At 32.6% G+C, this 19,777-nt stretch overlaps 1 protein-coding gene across 1 annotated transcript; it reads right to left on the reverse strand.

Annotated features, from left to right (window-relative positions):
* Positions 1–4,064: 4,064 nt before the first annotated feature.
* Positions 4,065–18,816, reverse strand: LOC148629334 (uncharacterized). The gene is made up of 11 exons (XM_088548502.1): positions 18,765–18,816; positions 13,455–13,524; positions 11,808–12,134; positions 10,241–11,269; positions 9,404–9,473; positions 9,015–9,146; positions 8,614–8,709; positions 8,032–8,106; positions 6,174–6,239; positions 5,392–5,564; positions 4,065–4,485 (listed from the first exon to the last, which is right to left on the reverse strand). The coding sequence occupies exons 2-11, from the start codon at positions 13,514–13,516 to the stop codon at positions 4,356–4,358; spliced, it is 2,160 nt and encodes a 719-aa protein (XP_088404628.1). The 5' UTR covers positions 13,517–13,524; positions 18,765–18,816; the 3' UTR covers positions 4,065–4,355.
* Between the last annotated feature and the right edge of the window lie 961 nt (positions 18,817–19,777).

Genomic DNA, 19,777 nt, shown 5'->3' on the forward strand with positions numbered 1-19,777 from the left:
TAGAAAATAGTTAATATTTGTTTATGCCTGGTCTATATAGGCTAAAAACCACTAATTCCACTTCCCATAGGCTTCTATGCTAATTTCACAATATTCAATGGCTTCTCTGGACTTTACCTTAACTTTAACCTGCAGATGACTATATATCAGCATGACTCTACATATGTCAGCTCACAATCCTCAGAATGGCATGTGGGGTTAGCAGACTTGCAGTGCAGTACTGGTCACCGGAAGTGAAGGGTCTATAAATAGCATGGGAAATCCCAGTGTTTTCACAAGATAGGGGTATATTTAAAAATCATTATGGAGATTAGGCTTCACATCACAAGAAGCAAAATGCACCTATAAAATGTACAGAAATGTTTTTCCTTTCAGAAACTGTTTAAATTTTTAAAATAAGATGAGAACTTTTTTCACAGCACTATGAGGAACAGGGGTAATTTCTGCGTAGGACTATTTTTGCGTACGTTCCAAATGCTCATTGGTTGAATTGGTGGTCTGTAACCTATCCTTTAAATGACACATTACTGCATGTTCATGTATTTTCTTCATCCCATCTTCTCTCTTTACATATGCCTCAACTTACCATTCACTTATTTGATTCATGGTTGGAAAGCCTACATATTTTTATTTTTTATATTTTGTTTATGTTATAGGTGACAGAATTTAACATGTAGCTTTTCATATAACCGGTGCTCATAGGAGATAAAAATTATACAGAATGCACTGTATAAATCAAAATTAAGTGAGATAACTATGTAAATGACAACAGAAACTATTGGATATGCAAAGTGGATTATTTCCTAGGAGCAGATAGATTGAAATGAATAATTATAATTTCATTATATAGACCTATAAAACCCCATTTAATAACAAGAGGCTAACAAGAGCCTGAATAGCTCAACTGGTTAATTTTTTGCCTTTCGAGAGCAACAACTTTAACAATGCCTTGTCTGACAACTGTGACTCAAAAGACTTTGGCAGGACTTATCATAAGGATCATTTCATCATATGAACGTTTCTATCAATTATAGTTTTTGAAAGTGTCTATCAATTATAGTTTTCAAGATATTGGCTGAATAGTGCTAAAAACATAATTTTTCAACTTTCAAGGGCAATAATTCTAACAAGGAGTCATCCAACAACTTTGACCCCCCTGCAGACTTTTGTAGGCCTTATCAAAAGGATTAATTCAGACATTGAACGTTTATATCTATCTATCTTAGTCTTCAAGATATTGGCTGAATACTGTAAAAAACAAAAAAACAAAAAAAAAAAAACGAACAAATGACATTTTTTCGCCTTTCAACAGCAATAACTCTAAATAGAGGTCATCCAACTTCGTCTCAATGCAGACTTTTGTAGGCCTTATCATAAGGATCATTTCATCAATTGAAAGTTTGTTCCTATCTCTTATAGTTTTACAGATATTGGCTGAAAACTGTAAAAAAGTCCTCTTTCACTTTTCTAACGAGTTGTCCAACAACTTTGATCCAATTGGAAGAATTGGACTAAAGCTAACGGTTTTGAAGATATATGAGAAAAACTTATTGACCCATTTGTTCTATTTTTAGTAACAGTGGCCATGTTTTTCATCAGATCAAAAATCCTCAAGTCAGATCTATGCAGAATACACTAAAGAATATTCATACCAAGATTGGTTCTAATTGGTCAGGTAGTTTCATAGTAGATTTTAGAAAGAAGTAACAATACAAATAGAGAAAAAATGTCAAGACTAGAGGCTCTAGAGAGCCTGAATCGCTCACCTTGTCAAAAAGTGTTTATAGCTTTCTAAAGCTGGACTCTTGACCCTACCGTACTAATGTCACAAGAATCATTTAGTCAGTACAGAGCATCTTAGTTATCCACCCAGTTTTCATATTATAAAATAAATCCCCAATTGTCATTTTTTTCTCTTCAAGGGTAACTCTAACATTGAGCTACAGATCTTTATGAAAATTTCAACATAGATCAGTCTCACTATGATGATCAATTCCCTTTCTAGAAAATTAGGCTTAACCCTTTGGTCCAAGTTATTTCAAGAAGTCTTCAATTTTTATTGGCGGTGGCCATGTTTTCGACAGATAAAAAATTGTTATGGATATGCTAACAAACATTCATGCAATGTTTGGTTACAATCCATCCTACAAGTTGTCAAAGGAGATTTTTTTATATATATCCATTTCAGGACCTATAACTCATTCATTTGTCAACGGACCTTTCTGAAAATTTAGGCATTTACGTAAATGTAGGTAATTCCTTCATGCTGAACAATTCTAAGCCCTAAAAGATTTTAGCTAAACCCAACTGTTTTTGAGTTATTTGCATAATTCTACAATTTGACCCCTATGGTCTATTTTTAGTAACAGTGGCCATGTTTTTTGCCAGATCAATATATTGAGTAGTTTCAGAGATGTTTGAAAGTTTACGGACAATAACGGACACATAGTGATGGTAATAGCTCACATGGCCTTTCGGCCAGGTGAGCTAAAAACTTTTGTATAACCCCTATCTCGTATTTTACCTCACAACACCATGTTTTTCTATGGATAAAAAAATCCCCACATAAGTTCTTAGCAGAACACCCTAAGGAACATTCATATCAAGTTTGGTTCTGATTGGTCTGATAGTTTCAGAGATTTTTTTTGAAAAAATTGTTAATAACAACAACAATGACGGACACCAGGTAATGGTAACAGCACAAGCCTTTAATCTTATAAACAGCTAACAAGTCAAAAAAGAGTAGTATCACTTACATATAGTTCTAAGGTATTGAACTTTGGGATAATTTTCAGCCTGTCACAATTTACTGGTCAACAGAACTGTTAAGGATAAGGGCAAGCATAAATAAAAAAGTTAATATTTTCAGTTGATGTTTTAATACCATTGTTACATTCCATCATACTTAAAACTTCCTTCCATCAATCTTTTTGTGATAGTTCCTTTTTTCAGTTATAATAATTGGTTGCACCATAACTATCTAGGGTAAATTTTCTCCATGAAAGCCATTTAAATCACTCTAAATTGTTTTAATATTACAGTTCTTCAGATATCTTGGTTACCTCGTTTGCCTTTTATTGGAAATATTTGATAAGTATTTCCTTTTTCTTAGAAAAAAATGCATTTCTTGTCCAAAATATAAACAATAAAAAACAGCAGATTTGATTAAAAAAAACACACACAAAAGAAACAGGAATTTATAAACTGTTCACATGCACCAAATAATATATACCATCAAGCTGCTTATCTAATAACGAAACAATAATTGTCCAATAACAACAATAAGTGTTACAAATAATTATTTTCCAGATGCTGTCAAGTAGATTAACTAACATCAAAAATATTATTTATACAGCCTATATCTAGGCCTGCTCCAAAAAGCCTACATCCAGACCTGCTCCAAAGAGCCTATATCCAGGCCTGCTCCAAAGTAAACTTCTACTGTTTTAAAATATCAAAAAGTCAACTTTAATTTTCAACTCAACAAGCAAGTAGAAAAACATTTATATCTAACATTAAAAAATATACAAAATATTAAGTTCAATATGACAATAAAAAAACCGACTTTAATAACAAATTTAATGGGTCTAAGACATACACATGTAAGTCCCCCATCTTATAATAAGCTCAATGTTAATGTAAAAATATATATTTATTTTTATTTATTTTTGTTTGTTAGGCTTTGTGTATTTTTTTCTTTTGTTGTGCCAGTTCCTTTTATATTGGTATTACATTTTATATGTGTTTGTCTTTTTTTTGTGTATTTTTAAACTCTGTTTAGTGTATTCAGAAAGTTTTTGTTTGCACATGTATTAAAATGATTTAATTTCTGTGTATGTTTTTTTTCCATTTTTTTGTTAGTTTGTTTTGTTTCTGTATATCTTTTTTTCAGTTCTAATTAATATATTTAGGAAGTTTCTGTAATGTAATAAAATGGTTAGTTTCTGTGTATTTTTTTCCAAGGGTATATTCATTTTATATTTGATATTGTATTTCTTATTACCAGATCATTTAAAATTTCATCCATGAAATAAGAAAAGCTGACAGTAAAGAAAACAAAACAACTGTTTTTAGATATATTTCCTTTTTAAAGAGTGTATATTAGACAACTGTTATCATTTTATTGATAAAATATTGTCTTGAAAATAATAAATTTCAAATTTTATACTTTCAGTACTAATAGAAATATTATTCATAAGTGATAAAATAATTTCTCATGGGGGGCTTTTGTCCTGATCCCGAATTTAATATTCAATTAAAATCTGATTTTTTTTTTCATTTGCTAAAATCAATATTAATTTCCAAATACAACAGTCATCTCCACAGAATTGAAACAGTAATTTACAAATGTTTATTTATGTGTATTTATAGACTAAAAATTCAGGAGTGCCAGTGTATTTGCTTGCAAACTGTTTTCCATCACTTGTAGGATCAGAAAATGCAACCTGTCTTTTCTCAATGTAACTTCCATATTGGAACCGTTGCCTAAAAAAAAAAAACCCAAACATTTAAAACTGCACGACATTTTCATTAAAGACTTAAAAATCAATTCTTTGTAATCAGATAATACATTAAAACACAAGAATAAAACTACAAAATTCTCACTTAAGAATATACCACTCCCTATCCCAGTAACCATATGGTCAAAAAGTCATCAAACAGGAAGTTGAGATCACTTCAGTCTGAAAGTGAATCCCACAACATGGCATATCTATATAAAGCCTATGTCAAAATGTCAAGCGGAAGTGTAGTTGCAGAGAAAACTAACGAAAAAGTTGTGAACAATCACTGAATACGTCCCGCAAAAAAAAAACCTACTAACATTGAAATAATCAAATAACATGATCAAGTTTCTTTTATTAGTTTTTTTGTCTATAATATTTTATGATCATAGACAGGGTGTGGTGTTGAAGGTTGTCCTATTGCCCAGGACAAGTGAAACTACCATTTGAATAATAAGAAATGAATTATACTTGCCTTGAGGATAACCAAATCTTATTTAGTTTTTCAACATTCATTTATCAAAGGACAAGCTAGATTTCAATTTAGGCAAGTAGAATTTTCATCAAGTTGCCCAATAGGACAAAACTCATAAAATGTTAATATCATGCCCTGATAGACCATAAATCATAAAAAGAAAATCCTCTTCAAGTGGACTTTTCCTCTTGCAGTAACTTGACATTAACTATTCTTATTAATGCACATCATCATATTATGCCTACCTTTCCTACAGAATTTCATCAAAATCCAATTTTAATGTGTGCATAGTAATGAATGGGCAATCAGACAGACGAGGCAGTTAACTTTGGTTAGCACGGGGTATAAAATATTTTCCTGTTGAAAAACAACAATACACTTATCCCTATCAATGCACTATAGTGTTCTTAATACCTGACAGCATCTAATAATTTGGTTGCAACTCCAGACCTCCTCTGTTGTCCAAACACCCAAATACGACTGATACCAACAGCTGCAGGCTCTGGCTCTGAATGACAATACCATGGTCTATGTCCTGGCTGTGGCATGTCTTGAGATGATTGACTGTCTGGTATCACTCTATAACCCTACAAATACACACGCATTTTTTTTCATTATGCTTGCATATCAACAAGAGGTTTGTGTATATTCGCATCACTTTCAGACACACAGTGGCAATGACTCATATGGGTGTACTTGACTTTTACATAATTAACAGTTACCAGTAATATATACACATAAATCAAACAAAACAAGATAATCCAATGTGTCACATGTAACTTGTAGGACCATTTATTAAGTAAATCCATTCTATTCATTCTGATGCCACAGCACAGGTTATGACTAACAAAGGGAGAACTGTAGTGTAATTATTATGACAAAAGGCTAATTCTAGATCTACATTTTACTAAAAGTCAAGACAATGACATGTATGCTGGATCTATAAATACAGACAATTCCTTTAACTGAATTTACATTGAAAACAACCAAAAGATAGACCATGAAACACTTGAAGAAGGTCAACGGTAAATGACGAAAGCAGGCTACACTTGGCACGAGTTTGTTTGCAGTACCCAAAAACAGTGAAATGGAGGATGATTGCTGGTGGCCTATGCTAATCTTAAGAGTACGTCAAATTAGAAGTTAGTTAACAATCAAGTGAAAGGACAACAATTAATAGTCAAATCAAATATTACCTTGGTAACGGGTTCAGCAATGCAACAACCTTCAACTCTCTTAGCTTCAGATATAAATAGAAATGCCTGAAATTAAAAACAACATCCCACTTAATAATATCTATTAGAATTGTCAACTCAGTCATAATCTTATACCAGGTTACTCTGACCTTCTGCCCCACTGACACTGTCTCATATCGGAGAAGATGAAGAATAAAAAAAACCCCAAACCATGTTTTGTGAAACAGGTATGAATAGGAAATGAATTATACAATGTACAACTCTGTATACATTATCAATGTAGTTTGAAGTTCAGTTACTTCCACTGTTATCACAAAGATATATTCTCACCTGTCGCACATAAACCAGGCCTTTCATTAAGAGGCAGTACCAGCTACTTTTACCCTTCTAAACTTCTGAAAATTACCTCCAGAATTTTAAAATTTTATACAGTTTTATTAAACAAAATGATGTAAAGTACCTCCTACAAAACCAAAGGTTCCTGCATTGCAAAAAAATAATGAAACCCCTGGAAGACATTGTTATTCTAAACATGATTGAGGGTGACAGCGTTACTAATTTTATATACTGGTATCATGGTATCAATTCAACCATTAGACAGATTCCTCAGGTAGTTTATTGATGTCATATATGGAGCAATGTCCAAGTCAATGGACAACATACCAAATATGAATAACATAGCAAAAGTGGTTGATATCTAACTGACCTAATAAGAAAATCCTAATGTAAAATTTGAATTTCAAAGTCAAAAGACTGTGACTGCCTGGGCATATGCACGAAATGGATACATGTTTGTGGTAGGGTTGCTAATGCAACTGCATACCAAGAATAATTGACCTAGCATAAGTGGTTCATATCAAACTCAGTGATATTGTTGGCCTTTTTTTAAATTACCTCATCCCTTTTTTATTGGGAAAATTTGTCCCATTTTTTAAATTCTTGAAATCTGGAATAACTGTAAAAACATTAGGTCAACGTTCACATGATAAATTTTATAGAGTGTGTCAAGAAAAAGACAAGTCATAAATATTTAATCGATGTAATTTTGACCAAAAACACCACATCCTACCCTCTGACTAATAACTGGGAAATAGTTTATCTTATTATACCCCTCACTTGAAAAGTGGGAGATATATAGTGATCACGGTGTTCGTCCATCCGTTCTTATCTGCAACTTTTCAGAAACCACTGAATGGTATTCTATGCAACTTTCACAGATTATTTATTGTGCACCTCCTATTTTGTTTTTCCATCTGAATGCTCAAATCACTTATTAAGTACCCTATATGGTACCAGTGGAGGAAAGCGAGGGGAATCACCAAGTGAGCTTTGCTCAGTTTTTCTAGTTTATTTTTGGGCCATTTTTTTTTTTTTTTTGACAAATTGGTAAACTTTCATCTGGGGAAACAGGCTTATTTCGGAGGTTATTTGAGTCAAACAATATCACTATAAACTGTCCTAATTAGATAACTTAACACAAAAATCTTAAAGTGGACACCCGAAACACAAAACCTTAGGTTGCAGGCAAGACAACCAGAAGTACACAGCGAAGAATTGTATTTATAAAATAATTTGTAAAAGTGAAATTTCGTTTTTAAGTTGAAGAAATGCAGACCTATGTAACTATGTTTCAAAAAGTAATTTAAAATAGAACAATTTTTCCAGTAATCTATCAACTGATCTTTAGACTATGGTTTGTCTTGTCTTGGAAAGCTTTTACTATTTTTTCCATTACATTTGAAATAAACAAAAATTTTAACATAAAATTTAAATTCATAAAATTTACAAGTTTGTTCAAACCACAGTATTTCCAAAAGGTACCTATTCAGTACTTCTATGATGACATTTAGTCATTTACCTTGTACATCAAACTGGATAGAGATGCTTCAGGGAATCCCATTTCTCTCCCCATTAAAGAATTTATGTCTTCAACCTGGAACACAGGAATTCAAAAAAAAAAATTCAATCAAAATGAAATTCGTATTAATATTTATCTTTAGAGAGATAATACTACTATTACATGTATTAACATAACTCTAATGCAACATTAATTTCAAAATTGAGTGAACACATAGATATCGGGGTATATACTGGACTAGCATCCTTAAATTTTTCACACCTGTGCAAATACATATATGTTGTGTTGCGTTTAATACTTTAAATTGCCATTTTCACATTTATATTAAACAACTGCAATAGAATTGACTGTACTTGTTATCATCACTCAAAAACACCTCCAAATATCATAAAATGATCTCCTAAAAGTAATAAAATAAGTTACATAGACAATGTTTTATATATCCGAGGCAAAGGAGATACTTGGCTGACATAATTGTGAACAAAATTTTAAGCCAAATTTCAAATATGCCTAGTAATGTATGCCTTAGAAGTAACAATCAAAGTTACCTCCCTTTTGTCAGTCACATTTTGCTACACTTACCTTTTTCACAGCATATTTTGGATCATCATGTAAAACCATAATGATACGACTATAGTCCTCCGGAAATTCCTGTACTACACGTTCTTTTTTCCATCCCTACAAACAATACAAGAAAGATTTATCTATACAAATTAACTGATAGTTTCTATTCCTGACAGTGGCAAAAAACATATTAGTACATATAATATCTTCTCTTAATCTTGTGACTCTTGTGTGTATTACAAATTGACATTACACATACTGGTATTACAAAATAGGAGTTAACTGATTATGTAGTGAAAATCGGAAAAATGTTCATACTGAATAAATACAACTTTATATAAACTACTAATTTCCCATTAAATGATTTAAATTCAGCCATTTAATCTAAAACTCTTGAACTAAAATCTTTATATACCTACAGGGAATTTAAGAATATTAAGAAGGTCATGATGAAATCTACTATGTGTTGATTCGTCACCAGGGTCAGCGTATCTGTATACCATACCACAAACCTCACACTGTATCGCACCAAACTTCTTTTGACCTGCATCCTACACAATATAGATATCAATCCCTTTGATCAATTGACTTCAACTGGAGATTACAATCTTAAGATGGGCAAGTCAAAAACAATATGTTTACTTTTAAAACATGAAAGCATGAAATTTAGTTAAAGAGGTAACAGTTTAGTAAAAACCATTTCTTGATTAATGATTTAACATAATGTTTACAAATTACAAAATAGAAGTTACAGAAAAATATGGAAAGATTATATAAAAATGGTTATGCACATGCTTGATTTACTTACTAAAACCATTTGCTCTCTGTGGACTCTTTCAAGCTTAGAAACTAGCCTTGGTGAGTGTCGAGGTGAGCTCCTAAAATAGTTTTAAAAGGATAAAGATCATGTTTCAGTAGGTTTTCATACTTTTCATTTAGAAATGTGCCATGTAAATCTCAAACTACTTGAATTTGAGTGTAGTATTTAGAAGGATAATAATAAAATAACAAAATTCTTTAATAAGACTAACAAAAAATCTGTGGTAAAAGCTCACTAGCGATACCCCTGCTTTCCATCACTATATAAGGAAAATCCATGTCGTTTTTGGCAAAAAAGGGAGAATATGTCATGAGCACAAAATAACACATCCAACGATACAACACCCAGTAGCCGGGGAAAATGTGACAATAATTTTGTATATTACCACTGTAAGGAAAACTCAAGTTTCTTTCCACATACAGGAAGGAGATGTCATACAAGTACCAAAATGTGTTCAATGATTAAGTATATGAATATGAAGCTTGTGTTAAATAACAGCCTGTGATTTACAGAAGCTGAGAATTTTGTTACAAAAAAAAGGTGTTACGAATGACAGACACAGATAAAACAGTATACCCCTCTCCTACTGAGCATTATTTAGAATGCATATATTAGTCAAGCCACAAGTGTCAATCAAAAAATTAGAAAATGACTTCAAGCTTTAGAAATTAAAAAATAAATATGAGATTTGTCCTACTCATTTAAAAAAAAATGATGGATGTGGTATCAAGAAATACACCATTAATACAATGAATATTTGATAGAAATAAATAAATATCATAACAGATTAAATGTCAAGTCACACACTAGCTTTAATCTACAAACCTCAGTGATTTACCAGAAAGAATATTTGATGAGCTGGCAGGTGATGCACTGGTAAATATTGGGAAATACTTCTTACTTGGTATCATTGAAGGACCTGACCTTTCACTGCCAGATTCTGACATGTCATCATTCTTATTACTGTCCATAAATAAATCTGCAGATCCATCAACTGAAACAGTGGTCTCCGACATGTTTGGACTACGTGTTTCACTGTTCATATTACTTGGTGTTGATTTACTCTGAGAACCTTTTGTTGGGCTACTGTTTAATGTCTTCCTCGGAGAACGTTGGCAGTCTTGTCTTGATTTCAATCTTGGACTTTTTGTTGGACTTCTACAAGTCTTTGTTGGTGTTAATTCCATCCTTTTATAGGGTGAGTTTGAATGATTTGACCTTCGTCTAGGACTTCCACCTCTCTGAAGTGCTTTTCTAACAGGAGTTAATTGGTCCTTTTTGTCTGGTGAATTTAATGACTTTGATCTAAGTATTTCAGCTTTTGCAGGACTACAACTTGGTAAGGGCTTCTTTGGTGAACAATGACTAGATTGCCCTGATAATTTACTGTCAATCCCAGAATCAAAGTTACTTACAACATCTTTCTCAGACGAGTCATCAAAAACTTCAATCAACTTTCTACTACTGTTTGAGGAGTCACTGTGAATGTCTTTGGTTTTATTACCTTTCATGTTGGCTGAAGGACTTTCTTTAGGCAAGTTAGACAAACTCCTTCTTTTTGGTAAAAATTTTAAATTGAAACCTTTATTTATTATAACACTGCCTAAGCACTTCGATGCTGATGCAGGACTTTTTGATTTGAAGAATTTTCTTCCTGGAACTGGGGTATCACTTTTATCTGATGATGTTGGCACTTTTTCACACTGATGTGAATTATTAGTCAAATTCTTTTTGGAAAAAGGTTGTTTGGTTTGAAGTCTTGGTGAATTCTTTTGAGGCTTAATTTTTTTCTGTGACCCAACTTTTTCATTTACCCATGGAGAAATCTTCTTACCAATATTCATACTGTTATTCCTGGTAATATAAAATACCAAGATAAGAATGCAAAAATTAATATTACAATAAACACTGGTACATGTATACTCTAACTAAAAATTATTTTAGGAAATTCAAAAGGTCTTTACAAATGTTAACACTAGCATACCGACTGGAAATCTAATTTACCCAGGTGAACCAAAGTGAAAAAAAAATAATAATACTACAAGTTCTTTAAAGATTTTAAACAGTGCTAAGCATAGTCCTTGTACTCATGAATTTGAATCTCAAAATCAGCAATGTGTCATAAAAATAAGTAGGTAGTAATGCAAGGCTCTTATAAACCATTTAAGTGTACTGAAACAAAATGTCAACTTCCAAAAATTTCTGCTTCTTCATTAGAGGATGTCACATCTATAACAATTTTTGGTTTGTACTATGGAGACATTTATCTAGTACAGATTCTTGGTTACTATGGAGAGATTTACATAGTACAGCTTTTTTAAAAGAAGATGAGAGGCCATTCATCAAAATTATAAATTGTAACTTTATGCATTAACCAAGAGAAGATGATAACCTTTCTTTCAGAACTTCCAGTGTTTCAGACTCTGAGCTAGTACTAGAATACTTGAAGACATCTTTTTTCATCTTGTTGTTGGTTATCAACACCTCACCAGGCACAATTTTCTTCAGGGACAAAAGTTCATCGTCATCATATTCCAGTTTACTCAGAATTTTGGAGACTTTTTTCTTTCTTCCTGGAGAGTGTGGAAAACTTTTTTTTTCTCTTCCTCCATAAAATGATTTGATTGTAATTTGAGATTCTTCATCATCTTCATCACTTTCAGTTGAGGAGTCTCGTATCTTCTTCCTTGGTGGAGTGTTTTCAAAATCTAGACTAGTTCTGTAAAGATAGACACAAGAGTACTTGCATTATTGTACAATAAACTTATATTATGAAAGGCAATATAAATTATCAGTACAAGGGTACATGTACTACAATAACACTCTACCTGTTATATTTAAAACAAGAGTATGACTGAAATCAAGAACAACAAATATGACAAATCACTACCAGTATATCAGAAGTTTCAACTATTTAATTTTCAAGTCTCTTTTTGTGACCTCAAGGAATTTTTTCTTGGTAAATTAGGAAACCTTTAAGGATATTATGATGCATGTATTAACCTTAGAGCTCATTTACTAAATTTACTACAAGACTACCCTGACCAGTATTCGGCAAGAAATACTGTTTTGTTTTGTTCCTAATTAAAAGCGTAATTGTCTTGATATGTAAGTGTTTTCCTTTTTATTATGTTCTAATGTAAAATTTCAAAAAGGAAATGATTGAGACTGTACAGTGCCACTCTATGGCAGACGATAATTTTGACAATAAATATTGATATTTTTACATAGGCTCAGGAAAAGGTTACCCTTTGACCAAAAGGTAAATTATAGTAACTGTGAAAAGTGGTTATTTTAAAGGAGAAAGTGCTCAATCACGTGTACATAGCCATTCTTTCTTCCCTTTTCTACAATTGCAAGTAACATCTCCAGTTTTATACAGTAAAACCGGTCAGACCCTATTAGTTTCCATCGCTTTGTTTACAAAAAAATAGTTGGTTCATTTGTCCGAAAATTTCAATTATTTCAAATGTGAATAATCCATCCCTTTAATAAATTGCTTATTTATCAGCAAAGGAATATAGTTAATGACAAGTTATGTAAACTTTACTGCCTTCATTATCAAGCAGTGGTTAAGTGATGCTCCGATTGTGGATTTTTCAGTGGATGTGAAGTTTGCTGTTGAAGACAACACCCTTTGAGAATCTCTCTTCTCATTAAGAGTGACAGGACTATTGTCTACTTTAACTTAAAGAAATGTCAGCAATGAAATCAAAAACATCATTAATATTTGCCAACGCATTACAGAATTTTTTTAGCACTGGTCAGGGGAGACTACTACTTACACAATCAAGCAGTTTCAGAGGACTTGTGCTGACAAAGTAGTGACAACAGATGGACATACCAGTCAAAAAGATAATACATAATGAACATATAGGATTGTACTTTCAGCAAATTATTTGAACCCCATTGATAAAAAGGTGCTATTAAATTTAATAAATTAAATACACTACATGGTTTTGTGTAGGTTATTAAAACACATTTGAAATTTTGAGAAAATGAATGCATGTTAAGACAATTTATAAATAGTTAAACAAACCTAGCTGTTCTTTCTTCTGGTGATGTAGTCCATCTTCTCTTTCTAGCAAGTCGTGTGTCCATTGGATTTGCTATAAAATATTACAGAATTTATGCATTTCAATATCCTCTTGTGCCTAATGACTGTTGATGAAGTTTTTCTTACATGTAGCTTGGATGTACATTTCTGTACATGTTTTTATATTGATTAAAACAGCAAATAACAAGAGACAATTGAATAAATAACTAACGTTAAGAAAAGCAGGCACAGATGAAAGTTCCAGAAAAGATTATCTGTAGTATAAGAATGCTAACTAATGAAGAAAAAAGAGATTTTAAAATTATCACAAAGTGGCAAAACATTAGACAAAAAAATAGGGTCAATATTATAAAAGTGAGGTATAAAAACAAAGACGTTATAGCCCATATACAAATGTATCTTTTGAGTCAGCAAAACAATAACAAGAAAGAAAATGTGCACTATAACAAAATTTTCCCTTTTATGTACATGTATAATATCATTTTTTTTAGTTAAATACATGTATAAGCTCTGTGCTCTATTCTTATGTCACAAGTGAACATTTAGTTACATTTGTAATGTCAACTAAGTGGCAAATGGCAACATCAGAAGTAAATTTACAGGTTCAGTAATTTCAGATACATGTATCAAATAGGGAGATTTCACTGATGATCTGATTTTTGTCTGAGAGAAATTGAAGAAAACAAGAAATATCTAAGTCAATGCCCACTACTGAGAACCCCTGTACTAACTTACAACATAAGTGTATGGTCAAAATATAAACCAAGTCCACAAAAAGGAATTTGATGTGGCACAAGTCTGAAATAAAATCCCATAGTACATGAATGACACATGTAGCCTGAGTCAATAACATGTACATATAACTGTGAAAAGTACATTGCAGTTGCAGAGAAAATGTTATTAAAATTTAACATTTTAACCACTTGTTTTTTTGTCAAAATATAAACAGCTTTAGCAAACAGAAAGTTCTCTCATAAGTCTCAATTCAAATCTCAAGTTATGGAACACCTACATGTACATGTATAAAGCTTGTGTCAAAATTTTAAGTGATTGTGGCAAGTAGAATGTACATGTACATGTAGTTGAAGAGAAGACAATTTTGAAAATAAGTAATGGGTTGATGGATGGACAGATAGACCAGAGTAGAACAGTTACAACATGTATCTCCCTTACTCTATAACAGAAGTACAATGAATAAAAATTATCCATGACAGAAAATGGACACACTGGTCACTGTTGAAATTTAATAAAACTGAGAGACTAAATCATTGCAAAATGACCTTGTCATGAGTAGTAAATTAATTTACTAATAATTAAGACAACAAAATGACTGGGAATATTAAAAAAAGATTCTTATGCTCTTACAGATTACATGTACAACTGATAACAATGAGTTAGGGCATATTCTGAAGATACACACATCCTATCCATGACCATTTTATCTTTCTTTTAAACTTGTACTAACCTTCAAGGAGAAGACCAGCACCTATAATATTTAGACAGGCAGGAAAGATGTACATTTTGTACATAGTTTTATCCAGTTTTAAACCTGTTTCACACACACAGACTCAATTTTAACAAGTTGTGTGAGTATGATCTAGAGGGGCCCTGCACACTATTGGAAAAAGCTTCATATACCGGTAAATATAACAATGGATCATATGGTGAGTATGTCAAATAGACAACAACCCCACCGGGTTGAAAAATGTCAGCTCAAGGCCATCCATGGGACGTCAATGAATAATGAGGAAACACTCACACCACAGAGCAGACTGCAGCTGGCCAAAAACAACCATATACACGTGTACAGCAAAAATAGTTACATGTACCTCCATATACTTCAGCAACATAAATACTGGTAACAGCAAAATTACCAAACACTTATTCTATCCACAATCAAGTCAAGTCAAAATTAAATCTAACAAAGTAGATATTATAACACCAGAGTAGCTGGTATATGTACTGCATTAGTCCTGACTTGGTACACCTACACTGTACAGGCATTTCTAACGAAATGGTGGGTTAAATCTTCCCTCTTTTATAGCAACATTAATATACTGGTGGTGATTAAACAGCATTAAGGTGCTATAGCATCATAATCGGTAAATCAGTGGTCACCTCAGCACAAAGTGTAATTTACAAAAAGCAATCATAACTCGCTATTTTAGAAGAAACTGAGTATTTTTCAACCGTGGACTGATATCTAAAAATTTGGTAAGAGACATTTTGAGATGCATTTGCCACACACCTCAATTCAGGAGTCTGTATTGCAGATATTTAGGGCATTCAAGGAATTCAAAGTAATTAGTACTTGCTCATGCTCAATCAATTGTGAAATATAAACACCATATGCAGGAGCTGAAGGTACATTTGTATACTTCTGCACAGGTTTTGAAATTTTTTTTATTTTAAAACTAAAGTTGACTCTTTTATCATAAACCTTAGTATTAAGATGACCACTCTTGAAGGTCCAAAAAAGATGCTGAACAAGCTGCTTCTGTAGTCTCATTTATCATGAGCTCTGGTGCAGTACTCGCCTTTAGCCACTAGCCCGAAGCCCAGGGCTAGTAAAAATTGATTCAGGCTAGTGAAATGATGTGTACTTTTCTTGTTTTTGGCTAGTTGAATCCTATACAGTCCTCTATTATTCAGGCTAGTTGTTGAGAATTTTGAAGGAAAAGACTGCTGGTGGATGTATTGGAGGTAATCATTTACCAAAAGAATGGTTGTTCATGGACAGTACCTGCACATGTACATCATCAATATAACTGTATGTAAAATTAAAGGATTTAGCACCTTCTATATTTTCATTCTTCATAAGATTCTTAAGAAATTCAGTCTGCTATGAATACAAAAGCAAGTCGGCAAGGAGCACAATTAGCAGGGGCGTAGCTGCCTATACGCAAATACTCTGTTGCGTACTTTCGGAAAAAGTAACAAAAATAAAAACACACATTTCAAAGATGAAATAAAGGTTTTATGCAATGACAAATCCTTTTTAATATATAGTGATACTCCAATATACACCATAAAGTAATTCACAATATCAAAACCATCAATTCTGGAAATTTTGTACTTTGCCTTGAGCGACAACCCCCCCCCAAAACCCCTCGCCGTAATTTTGCGTACAACTAAAACAGGCCTAGCTAGCCCCTGATTAGTACCAACTGAAATGCCAACTTTTAGCTGCAAAATACATTGTAGCTCCTCCAAATTTGACAAATACAAATATGTCATCAATGAGAAAGTCAAGCACAGGAATAAAAATTAGCAGTGGCCAGTTGCCCAGTAGCAACTAGATTTTGAGCTGGGCTACCAAACTTTTTGGACAAAATTTAGTTGAACATATTGAAAATATTAAACAAAAATATGGTCTGGGCTACCAAACTTTTGGACAAAATTTAGTTGAACATATTGAAAATATTAAACAAAAATATGGTCTGGGCTACCAGCTTAGAACAACATAATTTTTCAAAGCAGCAAAAGATTTACAAATAAATCCTTTTAATCCAGATTTCAATTTATCATGTGACAATGTAGTGTAAAGAATTGAGAAGTCAAAAGTTTGAAGAGAATTAATTTCAGAAAAACAACAGGATTTTAGGTTTTCAAGTAAATCTTTAGAATTTTTCAGTGTCTACATATGATTTATGCCAATAAGAGAGTAGTTGTTTTTGCCACTAGCTTGCTCTCAATCTTTCACTGCTGACAATAATCTGTAAGGTGAATTGACATCTCCTTCGTGAAACAAGATGAAGATCCAGCTATATACCTTTCTTAGTATGGATTCTTATGAAGTTTGGGAATCCAATACAAGGCAAGTCCTCACATGTACATGTATGGTTATTTAGGATTTTATTTTAGTAAAATGTAGTTCATATACAGTACAAGTACATGTGTATGTTGCATTTCCATAGGTGTTACTACATGTATCTAAGTAAAATGAAAGTGAAAATGAAACAAACGATACATAGGCCAGATATTGCCGACTTCAGACTGGTACAAAAAAATGTGGCATGGTTTAAGTACTTTGGCATGATCACAACCATCCCCATTTTAAATCTGGCAAACCACACCGGCCTCCAAAACATATATGTCAAGATGTGTACAAAATCCACTACAATTATACAAAATCCTGTTTCAACTCATTCCCTTATCAGAACCACAATTTGGTAAATTTTAGTCAGGTTACATGGGTAAAATGGCTGATTTAACTACATTGTATAAGGTTACAGTAAATCTGAATTTCTTTCTAAACCCAGGTTTATACACTGGTTACAACTGATCATTTAATATTTTCCTTGTAGAGATTCTCAGTAGTTAGTGCATTTTTAGTCAAGTTACATGGGTACACTGGTTATTTTAACTATACTGATCAGAGAGCAGATATCGTCATTTTCAAGACAGATGCAATTCTCAACAAAATTTTATTCTTAAATGGAAGTTGTTGTGTGATAGCTCATTTCTTAGAGCAAAATATCAGCAATGTGTTAGACCTTTTTCCTTAAATTTTGGGCATGAACTTATTACTCAGGAGAAAAATCAGTTGACGAGAATTACTTGCTGGCATGAAGTACATGTACTCCTTGACCAGGATATTAGGTTACAGTTAATTTGAATTTCTTTCTAAACCAGGATTACAAGGGTTTACATCAAATCATTTAATGCTTCCCTTGTGCAGCTATTCGGTTTTCAGTGCATTTTTAGTCGAGTTACATACACTGGTAAATTATGTAACCAATGTTACTTGGGTCGGAGTAAAATTCAATTCATATACAATCCTATTGTGCCGTCGTAATGTTGCCATCAAAGAACCATACACTTTATTTCTAAGTAACCATTACAAATTACTACCCGATTACTTTGTAACCATGTAATATGAAATAACCATCCCTATTACTAAGGTTACAAATGCTGGTATGCTCAGTTATTCACAAATATTTGGACCTGCAATATATCAACTCCAAAAATTCTATCCAAAACTTTATTTGTTTAAATTAAATTAGTCTGGTCACAGACAGTTTTCTATCAATAGTTATTTGACAGTAGAAACCAATTATTGAATGATAAAAATAACTCCTGTGAGTTTGAGTACGATAATGTAGTCAGGAGCCTCCTTTTCTTGTACATGTATATCATTACACGAAAAACTGGTTACATTATACTCATAGCACAACATTGAGTATACCAACATGTATACAATTACGCATGTGTTTCAATATAGTTCAGTTGTGTGACAAAATAATCTTTGATTCATCGCTATTTGTGTGATTTGTTTATTGCGTTATTTACCTTTATTACGTTTACTTAAATATTTGCAACAAGTCCCTCCAAAACGAATTTGGCGCCAGATGGCGAAATTAATGTACTGAACGACTTCGGCCAAGAGACAAATTTCCGGATAATAAAATCTAGATGAATCGTCCCACTTCTGCTTCGTCACATAATATACATATCGAACACGCATTTCTAACTCTGACGAATGAAAAAGATTTAAAAAGGTCATTTCATCATCGAATAAAAATAAAATTTAATTTTGTTAAATACAGATAATTTTATATTTAAAGGGGCACTATATAATCAGGGTCGGATCCAGACACTTTGAAAAGGAGGGGGGCCAGTCGATGTTCCTCAGAAAAGGGGGGGGACTTTAAGGACATTATATAACATTTTTTAATCAATTTTACACATGGAAACGACTTGATATCTTTTATCACCGAGTCATTGCAAAAGTTGAGTTCCAACTAACGGTGAGTCAGCAAAAAATTAACCACGTGAAAGCTCGTTTTGATCTACACCACATTTAACCAATTTTCTTTTTTTTTGTGGGAGTGTCACCTTGTAAGTAGGTCGTTTGCACGGACCATCTGTTATTAATGGAGGTTTGGTGACAAAACACCTGTAATCGATCGTCTGATCAAAATAAGAGGTTTGGTGACAAAACACCTGTAATCGATCGGCTGATCAAAATAAGAGAATGTTACTGTAGGAGCAGTAATTTAGGAATGTAGACATATGAGGCCAGCATACATTTGCATCCTTCTGACCAAAAACAAAGAGAGACATACTTAGGACAAGAAATTCAAATTTCAAACTGGTAGTCCATCGTAATGCTACCCTGTTGATATCTCTTTTAAATGTCCCATGAAACATGAAAACGCATGTACTGAGCTGCTATAATTGTATATTTTGTATATTATACTCCGTTATAAACAACCCAGGGCCCACTCTAGATATTGATGACAAGAATTTGAGTAAATCTATTACAAAAACCTTCTACCTACCAAAGACAAATGGGAGAAGTG

This window comes from Perna viridis, chromosome 1, assembly GCF_037379345.1.
Source record: "Perna viridis isolate PV_CMFRI_1.1 ecotype Kerala chromosome 1, ASM3737934v1, whole genome shotgun sequence".
Taxonomy (NCBI): domain Eukaryota; kingdom Metazoa; phylum Mollusca; class Bivalvia; order Mytilida; family Mytilidae; genus Perna; species Perna viridis.

Coding starts and splice junctions, on each gene's coding strand:
- LOC148629334 (XM_088548502.1), bottom strand. CDS start 13,516: ATGGACACACGACTTGCTAGAAAGAGAAGATGGACTACATCACCAGAA. Junction 8,710..9,014: donor TTAATATTCTTAAATTCCCT/GTAGGTATATAA, acceptor TATTGTTTGTAG/GGATGGAAAAAAGAACGTGT. Junction 6,240..8,031: donor TATCCAGTTTGATGTACAAG/GTAAATGACTAA, acceptor TTTTAATTTCAG/GCATTTCTATTTATATCTGA.